We start from the raw sequence: 11,937 nt of genomic DNA on the forward strand, positions 1-11,937 counted from the left end.
TAAACAATACCCTTAAATGTTAAGTTATTATCAACCAGCAAGTACAGTATGTGCATGTTTTATATTAGAAAACATCAAAGTATTTTATATGTCAAGGTTTCTTTGATCTAAAACTGCCTGCCTGTTGGTTTTGTATTTTTTCAATTAAGCATGTGAGTTATATAATGTAGATCATAAATCCTTTAATGTCTCAAGGTTTATTTGTTTCAATGTTTCTTCATGAAGAATGAAAGCCTTAAATAAATAATGTACTGTATCCAAATGATTTGGCTGCATCTGTGTTCAGCATCATGAGACCCATATTGTCATCATCAATCATTGAACAATCTTTCCTGTTCTTTCCTGATTAACATTAAGACTACTGTATAGTCTGGACTACTCGTATCCACCAAAACCTGCACAGACTAACATAATGGTGTATCATGCCAGTTAGGGTACATACCCTCACCTGCACCTTGTGTATACTCTTTACTTTTACTCATAGTATTATATATTCAGATTATTATTTCTTTTTTGTATTGCCCATATTTATTGCAACGTATATAATAACCGATAGGGCATACAGACCCTCGTCTGCATATCTTGACAAACAGACCAGTTCTGAGACAAGGAAGTACACAACAAATACATGTGTTTAACCATGCATAGATCGAGAGACTACCCACCTCTCCCCACTGAGTATACCCCCATGTCAGATGCCCTCCAAAAAGGTTAAGTATTTGCCCAATTTTTTACTTATGCTTCTAATCTTCCAAGCCGTTGTGGAGGAATTTACCATGATGAGTAAGGATGTACTCAGACACATGTAGATGTAGTTAAACACAGGTTTATTTAGCTTACAACCCAGGAGAATTGGCTTGAGAGGCCCGGAGAAACCCCTGGCCAGGGGGGGGCTCATAACGGGCTCCCTGAGATATGGGGAACAGAGAAGATGGGTGTGCCCAGGTGAGAGGGACGACTGGAGGGGGGGAGGGAGGGGGTTAGGAGGAGGGGGTAAACATGGTTTGGGGGAGGCTGGAGAGGGTTGAAAAGGAGGGGGGGAGGGGTGAGAGACAAAAGGTGGAATGGGAGGGGGGTTGGAATGACTTGGAGATGTTGGAAGGGGGGAGGGGATCATTATTCCACAATATCCGTTTATAGGACATGTTTTTAAACGCAGCTACTCTTGCCATCTCTGCAGCCCAGACTGAAGGCACCCTCTCAGTCTTCCATCCTCTGAATCTGTCAAACTATTATGATACTAGTTTGTGGATCCAACTATTAAGGTGCTTCTTACTTCTTCTACTGTACAGTAAAACTCACTATGGGCATTTCCATGCAAAGGTCAACCTCAGAGTCAGTTTGACAACATGAGGTTATAGACATGATTACAAACCACCTTGAAATGCATCACTATGGTGTATATTTTGATGTTCTTAATTTGCCTGAACTATATGGTTGGATAATGGCATGTTTTATATAACTAATGTAAGGAATGCATTAACATGAATTAGCATGAATTAACATGACATTGATTCTGATGGGGGCTTATGGGACCCAATTTGTCACTCAAAAGTTGTCCTATAGCATGTTAATTACAAAGATGAGGGGTGGACTGAGCCATCTGCAATTCAATCTTGTCGAAGGAGGAGGAGACGCTCCAGGCTGCACTTGAATGTACAGAATGGAGTGTGTTCCGCGACAACACAGACAATATTAATGACTACACGGAAACAGTGCTAGACTTTGTTTGTACTTTGGTAGAAGAAACAATCCCCTCTACCACAATTAGAGTTTACCAAAACCAAAAGCCCTGGGTAGACAAATCCGTCCGTGAGGCTCTGAAAGCGCACACCTCAGCATACAACGGCGGGCTTGTGACAGGCAACATGAATGAACACAAGGCGGCGAGATACAACGTAAGGAGGACAGTAATAGAGGCAAAATGGCACTACAGGGATAAAATTGAACTTCAGTATGAACAGGCTGACTCTAGAGCAGGGGTGGGCAATTATTTTTCCCGGGGGGCCGAATGAGCAACTGAAAATATGTTGGAGGGCCGGGCCAAAATTCCAAACTCAATTATGCATAATATACATTTTATTTCTATATAAAAAGCAGTAAATGGCATTGTTTTGACCCCTGGTAAGAGTGTATGTTATTATTTGGCAATTAAAAGGTGAGGTTAGCTTTCAAAAATATCATTTATTCAAATAGAATTTATTTCCAAAATGATAAACAAAATGTGAAACATTAATAACAAAGGGCATGTATGAAAAAGTGCTATACAAATAAAGTTATTATTTTGAGTTTCATATACTATTGAAACAAGGATTTTCTTAGCTTTCTAAAGACATCACATCATCTTATAGCCAAAATAAACAAGACATGTCACTGAACTGTGTAAAGAAAAGTGTCCCAGTAGCCTTTTTTACTTTACATGCCTATATTAAACATTTAATGTTTTCAGAACTGTGCAAAAAAAAGAAAAAAAAAGATCAAGTGTCCCATTTCACTTGTTATATTTCCACATTTTAGTGTTCTTCAGCTCTTTTTTTTCATTCAGTGTGATAAATCCAGTCTCTGTTGAGCTTTAACAAGTCCATCAAAGTCAGGTTGCATGTCTGAGGTGGAGATGCGAAGCACAGCTGCCAGATGTTCATCAGTGAGAGAGGATCTGTACCTGGACTTGGTAAACGTCATGACTGAGAATGTCTGTTCACATATAGGTGGATCCAAAGAGAACCAACATCTTCTGAGCATGTCTTCTCATGTTTGGAAAGTTCTCCTCCTTGAGAGCAGAGTAGAACTCTAGCAGTGATGCTGACTTAAAGTGCTCTTTCAGTAGTGAATCAGACTGCAGGTCAATGAGTTCAAGCTGAACATCAGTGGGTGCACTATCAACACTGCAGGTAAAGGGAGAAGAAACCAGCTGCATTTCATCCTCAACCTTTTTGAAATCTTGAAAACGCCTTGAAAATTCATCATGCAGTGCTCCCAACATGGATGAGTACCTGTGCCGGTGATCAGCTGATGGTTTGACTTCTTTCAGGGTTTTCATGTGTTTGAGATTGTTGCTGCCTAGTTGCCTTGAAATTAATTGCAACTTTGTCATGAAGGCTTTCACATGGCTATGCATTTCATGAGCAAAAATGCCCTTGCCCTGCAGTTGTGTGTTCAGTAGGGATGGGTACCGTTCACATTTGAACCGATACGTAACGGTACCGGTACCTGTGAATCGATACCGGTACCCAACGGTACCCCTTTTCTGTACTTTAGTCTCCAAAAATTGTATCTACCTACCTCAGTTGTAAAAAAAAAAATCCAAACTTCAAATAACCACACTTTCGACCGTTTTCGGCTTGCCCCGACTGCTTTGTTGTTGAATCAAGTCAAATCCTAGGTAAGCGTATATTGTGCGTGTGAACGTTGACATGAAAAAAAAAGTTACATTTTTTTATTTTTTATTATTATCATGTAATCTTTCGCGGGCCGGTCAGAATCATCCCGCGGGCCGTATCCAAAGGCACCTCCCTCAAGCTGAACAGTGACATCTCATTGGCAAATTATCTCAATACCTTCTATGCGAGGTTTGAGGCTGTGAATAACAACACCAGCCTACAAACCACTGCAATGGACGGCGGGGGCACTGCCGATGGAGACTCAGTGTTCAGGATAACAGAACATGAGGTGAGGAGGACCTTTAAGAAAGTGAATATCAGGAAGGTAGCAGGTCCGGACGGTATCCCCGGCCGCGTCCTAAAAGTCTGTGCCGACCAACTGGCCCCGGTATTCACTGACATATTTAACCTGTCCTTAGAACAGGCTGTCATCCCCACCTGTCTGAAGAAGTCCACCATTATCCCTGTACCCAAAAAATCCAAGCCCGCTTGCCTCAACGACTACCGCCCTGTAGCTCTCACCTCCATAGCCATGAAGTGCTTTGAGAAGCTAGTGAAGGGCTACATCTGTTCCTCCCTCCCCATCAACCTGGACCCCCTAAAATTTGCATATCGCCCCAACAGGTCCACGGAGGACACCATAGCCCATGTGCTGCACACAGCAGCATCACACCTGGACAAGAGGCAGGGGAACTATGTGAGAATGCTATTCATCTACTACAGCTCAGCATTCAATACCATAGTCCTTTCCAAACTCATAGCCAAGCTCAGGAACCTGGGCTTGAACTATGACCTCTGCCAGTGGGTCTTGGACTTCCTGACGGGCAGACCCCAGGTGGTGAGAGCAGGCAACTGCACCTCCTCATCCATCACTCTCAACATAGGGGCCCCCCAGGGCTGTATTCTGAGTCCCCTCCTCTACTCCCTGTACACACACGACTGTGTGGCACAGCGGAACAACAACACAATCATTAAATTTGCTGACAACACAGTAGTGGTGGGCCTGATCTCTGCAAACGACGAGAGGGCCTACCTGGAGAAGGTAAAGGTTCTGGCGGGATGGTGTCAGGAGAACAGCCTCTCCCTGAACGTCAGCAAAACAAATGAGATGATTGTGGACTTTAGGAGGTCGGGGGTCAGGGACTACAGCCCCCTCAGCATCGACAGGGCACCGGTTGAGAGTGTGAACAGTTTTAAGTACCTCAGTGTCCACATATCCGAGGACTTGACATGGACCACACACATTGACAGTGTTATCAAGAAGGCACGGCAACGCCTCTACTTCCTTAGGCGCCTAAGGAAGTTCCAAGTGAGTCAGAAGATCCTTAAGAATTTCTACTCATGCACAATAGTGAGCATCCTGACTGGCAATATCACCTCCTGGTTTGGGAATAGCACCGCACAAGACCGTAGCAGACTACAGAGAGTGGCCCGTTCAGCCGAACACACAATTGGAGGTGGGCTTTCCACTCTCCAAGACATTTACAACAAGCGCTGCATGGGTAAGGCTAAGAGAATAATCAAAGACTCCAGCCACCCAAACAACTGCCTCTTTGAGCTGCTGCAGTCAGGCAAGCGATACCGGAGTCTCATGGCAAGCACAGAGAGACTCAGGCCATGGTTACACTGGGTGTTTTTGTTTTCGTTTTGTTGCTGAATGAATACGTTTGCTGTCCCTGTTAAATAGAAATGCCGTTTTGGCAGGAAAACGGGTTGCCCTAGCGGGAACGCTGAAAAGGTGTTTTACTCGCCAAAACTCGCAGACAACGTGTTGTGTAATCTGCGCGGAGCCGTTGTTGCTCAACGCCCATGCGCAGTAGATACCGACATCTGCGTGCCCTCACCAACGTCCGGTGATGACAGAGCTGTCCCAAATAGCTGCAGCTACCATGTGTTGTCAAGTTATTGTTATAAGGACCCCAGTCCAAGCTACAACAGTCTGCATTCCCTTAACAATTGTTTGTATTGAGCCGTATTATATTGTACCCATTCTGCAATATGTTAAATAAAGTTTACATCCATTCATTCTGCTAGCATTAACGATTGCATGAGCAGCTGGCTAACGTGAGCTAACATTAGCTATCAGACCCTGTTAGCTCAGAGCTCCTCTTTCAATCTTAACAAGCATTAAACAAAATGGTCCAGTCATCTATTCACCTTTATTTAATACACGAGGCGTTGTCTAATGTTATCTAGCTACTGATAGCTCCTGATATCATCAGTTTGGTGCTAGCTGGCTAACTAACGTGAGCTAACGTTAGCTGCTAGCCACAATGCTATACCATAACTGTCAACCCTACAGTTTTTCCCGGGATTCTCCTGTTTTTTCAACCTTCTTCACGCCCTGTTCACGGTTCACGTATTGGCACGTATTTTGTACTTATTAATTTTTACAAAATGGCTGCAATTCCCCTCCGTGACGACAGGTGGCAGCAGTGTAGATTAGAACGTTATCACAGGAAGTCAGACCGGGAGACGGTTGCGACCCGAAGAATAATAAGAACAGCGAGCGGATTTGCTCAGAGCTCAGGGGAGAGACTGAATGAATGAATGAATGAAATGAATGAATGAATGAATGAAAACTTTATTTAACAGATTGCAGAATGGGTACAATACAGTACGGCTCAATACATACAATTGTTAAGGGGATGCAGACCTGAGAAAGACGTTTGTCTTGTTTCCATCAGGGTCCCCCATTTTCAATTCATATAGACATATATGACATACATGACATACAGATAGTCAGTACTGCTACATCTATACATTTATGACATACCAGATTTGCAAATACAGTACTGTTTGTGATACAGAAGGAGTCAAGAAAAGGGAGTATATACATTTGACGTAGAAACTGTACATTGGAGGTTGGGTGGGGGGGGTTGGGTACATTGGGATATTGACAACCATACTGGGTAATTTACATTGGAGGTGGTTGGGGGGGGGGGGGGGGGCGGGGGGCACACTGTATAAACAAGTAACACTGATGCACCGAGGGTGTCAAATCAACTTAGCCAGTGTCTCTTGATTGCCCACTCTGTGGCTTTTGTCTCTGGAACAAAGGGTTTGCAAATCTTCTGTGGATAAAACAATACAAAGTTACTGTATGTGATGCAGGAATGTGTAAATGTATGGTGAACAGCCGTTTGCTCTGTGCCTCCCCTGTCCCCTCCTCCCATTCCTCCACGGAGAGCATGCCTTCACTGGCCCAATTTCCTGAATGCTATTTATAAATATAAATTGATCCGTTTTAAAAGTTGTCGTGAATTGTCATGGTATGACAAATACAGTTACTGGTAACTCGCAGGCATTGCAGAGATATTGAGGAAAAACACAAAATCGCATTGACTTTTTTTCTATCTCACTTTTCTCTGTAGACACACACACTGTTCCAAAAATGATATTCCCACTGCTAAATTAATGACCATAGGTATTTTTTATAGCTTTAACGAGTTGAGTATTAATATGTAGCCTACAGTGATGAAGGTATAAAGACACTATGGTAATACATTGATTGATTGCTAATTTTAACAGATTGCAGAATGGGCACAATACAGTATGGCACAATACACAATTGTTAAGGGAATGCAGACCAGAGAAGGACTTCTTCCCCCATTTTCAATTCATCATAACATTTACAGTAAAATCAAATACATTTACAGATTACAACCTTTATTTAATGGTTAATATTTTGATAAAATGTAATTTACTGTATTTTTATAGCATTTACACTTAAAGTAGGAACACAAAAGTAATCTGTAAAATAATACAGTGCATTTCCTGTATGGCTGGGTACATACAGGTTTTGACCAGCAGATGGCAAGCGACAAGGCAGCTCCATTGGGAGGGGGCGGGGACGAGTGGGAGGGGGCGGGACCGAGGGGCGGGGCCGGGGGAAGGGGCGGGGCTCAAATGTACACGTTTTGTCTCCTGCCTATGTTGAGAGCTATGTGCTATACTGTTATACTGTTATATTCCATTCACGTTAGCATGTAGCTAACAACATCGGAGATATTTTTGTGAGACTAAACTATCCGCACTTGGTGGTCAATTGTGTTGATGTTAGTTTTGTTTCATCAACAAATGAGAGGCAGAACACACAGTGAATGTATCCGTTTTGTTTATTGCACTTTTATTGCACTTCTTTGCTGAAAAATAAATGCTACGTTGGCTACATAGCTCACGGAGGCATTTAAAGATGGCGGCTTGTTGATTTTCTTTGCAGGAAGTGTATTGGCACATTCAAGTTCTGATTGATTGAAATTTGCCTTCATGTTCGCCACCTACTGCCACCTACTGCTTTGGCATTGTACTACATCACTGTGCTCAGGAGGCAAAACGAAAGTGCTCAGGTTGCAAACAAATGTCTAACCTCGGCTGCCACTACATTGCGACCTGGAAAGCGAAACTCATCTTGAAAACGAAACGAAAACATCAGGCAGTGTAACCGACGCCTCAGGATGACCCAGGCCATCAGGATGCTAAATGCTAAATGACAATAACACTATGTAACAAACCATCAAATACACTCACAGCACACACATCCACACGCACACACTCACTTTAAAGTTTAAACAAACAACTCACTGCAGCACCCACTTTACCCACTTTAGACACCTAACACACTTTATATTGATTGGTAAAGAATTTGCACTACAACTCATACCTCATCACACCTTACTGTAAATTGTACCTAAATTGTACCTCATCCCATTTCTGCATTGTACTGTATATTGTATTGTAACTCAGTTACTTTTCTACTCTGCATTGTATATTGTATATATGTACATTGAACACTTTTGTCTACGTACTTGACTACTTATTTTATACTTATTATACTTATTTTATACTTATCTATTTTTATCTAGCACAATCTCTGGAGCAAAACAGAAAGAAGCATTTTATATAAAAGTACTCTGTATTTTTGTATGACATCTGATGACAAAAGAAACTTGAACTTGTGTGCATTTTGTGTTTAGAATTGTGCAAAAGACGTCTGTCATGTTATGGAGGCTTTTCTAAGGTTTTTATAGCATAATAGTATAATATAATAAGGTGTGATATGGAAAAAGGTTTGTTTCTATCTGCATAAGACATGGTAAACACAGCCTTTGCAAATAACCCCTTTATTTCCATTTTATTCCTGTTAATTCCCATTATTCCAGTGAATTCCCATGGAAGGTTTCCACCTTTGAATATTGCCACAATTTTGCAACCCTACACACACACACGCACACACACACACACACACACACACACACACACACACACACACACACACACACACACACACACACACACACACACACACACACACACACACACACACACACACACACACACACACGCACGCACACACACACACACACACACACACACACACACACACACACACACACACACACACACACACACACACACACACACACACACACACACACGCACGCACGCACACGCACACAGACACGCACCCTTTAAAGTTTCTCACAGGATTCCTGTGTGAATGTGAATGCTTATTTCAGTCGTGTCACATCCATAACGCAACTTTCCCTCCAGCTGCAGAGGCAAGCCTATATGACAGACAGTATTTCCCCCCACATTTGACTCACAAATACAGTTTGCAGGAAGTATGTAGCCAGTGGTGCCCAACCAGTCGATCGCGATTGACAGGTAGATCGCGGAGTGATTTCAAGTAGATCTCGATTAATTTTTTTTTTGAATTTTTTTTGCAAAATCAACTCTGCCTCTCCTTGTTAACTACAACAAGCAATGCTGTTTGTTATTTAAGATGAGGTCGGACTTTTATAAAGCCTCAAATGACGGCTTACAATATGCAATTTTGGCTGGTAGCTCTCGGCTAGGTGGTAAATTGAAAAGTAGATCTTGGTTCAAAAAAGGTTGGGCACCCCTGTAGGCTGTCACAAACAGATTCATGTTATGTCACATCCACAACGCATATTGTTTGTCATGTTGCCTTATGATGAAAATGCATTTTTTTTTTAAATGTCTACACTCTCCATATAGGAGGTGCCATGAATATATATGTAAATTATTTAATTCCAGTTTAACTAGTGCATTTTCTGTGGCATTTTGTTAGTTGTTTGGAGTCTCTGTGTCACGTCCATAATACTGGAAGTGACCTTATATCTGTAGGATATTATTGAAATTAATAGCCTGCCTATATTCAACATTTCAGACTGTAGACCATTATCTGGGCCGTCTTCCCATATGCACATTAAATTACGTCAACTATGTGATAAACATTATGGTAATCTCATAATCTCTGGACACCAAGCGTTGACTCGTTGAATTAAATAATCTGTCCTCTCTATGCAATTATAATCCCATATCACCACCACGCCAAGTGATGGCAATCTGTTCGTTAGGCTGCAATTATAGTTATTCCAACAGCGTACACCCCAATATCATCTGGATCTATTGCAATTACCACTGAGAATGCGGGTGTATGGCTTAGAATGTAATACCCTTCGCACACTATTTCTTGTCTCTAATAGTTATGTTCAGCCTGACTGGGGTTAGCCATGGTCTAGCATGGTATGGTATGGTTGGGTTTGTGTCTCTGTTGGGTTTCTTGTAAACTCTCCGGTTGATAGGCAACCTTTACAAATCCACATCAGCAACTGCCAACAACAAGCTAAGACATGATGATACAACAGTCTCAGCCAGGGTCCAGCCAGGTTTGACCAGGTTGTGACACGTGGCGGTCCCAGCCAAGGTCACATGTTTACAATCACACACATGCTTAAGGAAAACGTGAACGTCAATAATATCTGTCACTACTAAGGCTGCGGTTAGACTTTCGTTTCATTTTCAGATGAGTTTCGCTTTTCCAGGTCGCAACGTAGCAGTAGGCGAGTCACACTTTCGTTTTGTCACCTGAGCACAGTGATGTAGTACACTGCCAAAGCAGTAGGTGGCAGTAGGTGGCGAACATGAAGGCAATTTTCAACCAATCAGAACTTGAATGTGCCAATACACTTCCTGCAAAGAAAATGTCAACAATCCGCCATCTTTAAATGCCTATTTACCCAATGCAGCACTTATTTTTCAGCAAAAGTGTAATAAAAGTGCAATAAACAAAACGGATACATTCACTGTGTGTTCTGCCTGTCATTTGTTGATGAAACAAAACTAACATCAACACAAGTGACCACCAAGAGCGGATAGTTTAGTCTCAAAAAAGATCGGCGGTGCATGCATGCTACATGCTAACTTGAATGGAATATGCCAGTATAACAGTATAGCATTGTGGCTAGCAGCTAACATTAGCTCACGTTAACCAGCCAGCACCAAACTGATGATATCGGGAGCTATCAGTAGCTAGATAACATTAGAGACAAGTGAGACAACGCCTCGTGTATTAAACAAAAGTGAATAGATGACTGGGCCATTTTGTTTAATGCTTGTTAAGATTGAAAAAGGAGCTTGAGCTAACAGGGTCTGATAGCTAACGCTAGCTCACGTTAGCCAGCTGCTTATGCAATCGTTAATGCTAGCAGAATGAATGAATGAATGAATGTAAACTTTATTTAACATATCGCAGAATGGGTACAATACAATACGGCTCAATACAAACAATTGTTAAGGGAATGCAGACTGTTGTAGCTTGGACTGGGGTCCTTATAACAATAACTTGACAACACATGGTAGCTGCAGCTATAGCTCTGTTGTCACCGGACGTGGTGAGAGCACGCAGATGTGGGTATCTACTGCGCATGGGCGTTGAGCAACAACGGCTCTGTGCAGATTACACGACACGTTGTCGGCGAGTTTTTGGCGTTATTCCAAAACGGAAACACAATTTAGCGTTTTCAGTAGCGCCAAACCGTTTCCTGCCAAAACGGCATTTCTATCTAATAGGGACAGCAAACGTATTCAAAAACGTATTCAAACGAGCACAAAAACAGTGTGTGTAACAAGGGCCTAAGTGTTTTAATCTAACAATGCGTTCAATGACAATGTAACCTAAATACAAATCCCTGATGGTGTAATATACACTGCTGCTTTATCCCTATTGACCTTAATACAAGTAAATATCCCTATATGTACTCAATCACGGCTTTTATAAACCCCTCTGTCCCTATTGTTACACCATGGAAAGAAACAACCTCTCATTAATGAAGCCTAGACCCCCACCCCCCACCGCTTCTCCACAGAACCACCCAGTCATCCAATAACAACCCCTTGTTTTTCAAGAGAAGCTTCATGTCTACTGATAACTGATAAACAGCCACCTATTAATGAACCATGTGTACAGAAGTAGCAGCCCAACACCCCCCCCCCCCCCCCCAGATTGTGTCCTCCCAACTCTAGCAAGGTAGGTACATTGTTCTCAGCTCTTGTTTTAAGTCACATTTCCCCTAAAATAATTAATAATAGCAATCGACAATGTAAAAGCAACAAGGAGAATGCATCCCCCCTCCAAAAGATCTTTGTCAATGTTAAGAACTTACCTATCTAGGTGAAAAGGGGATCTTTCAAAGGATTAATTATTAATCAAGAGCCTCTTTCCAGAGCCATTAAGATCAAAACATGTTGT

General features: G+C 42.1%; 1 protein-coding gene across 1 annotated transcript in view; it reads left to right on the forward strand.

The window, feature by feature from the left end:
- Positions 1 to 915: 915 nt before the first annotated feature.
- sema4f (sema domain, immunoglobulin domain (Ig), transmembrane domain (TM) and short cytoplasmic domain, (semaphorin) 4F) overlaps positions 916 to 11,937 on the forward strand; it is a gene marked incomplete at its 5' end in the record, with an annotated part of 71,773 nt that continues 60,751 nt past the window's right edge. The window contains one exon of the mRNA XM_084337188.1: positions 916 to 945. Coding sequence (XP_084193314.1) covers positions 916 to 945 — 30 coding nt within the window. The remainder of the gene's footprint in view (positions 946 to 11,937) is intronic.

This window comes from Notolepis coatsorum (genome assembly GCF_963971535.1).
Source record: "Notolepis coatsorum genome assembly, chromosome: 1".
Taxonomy (NCBI): Eukaryota; Metazoa; Chordata; class Actinopteri; order Aulopiformes; family Paralepididae; genus Notolepis; species Notolepis coatsorum.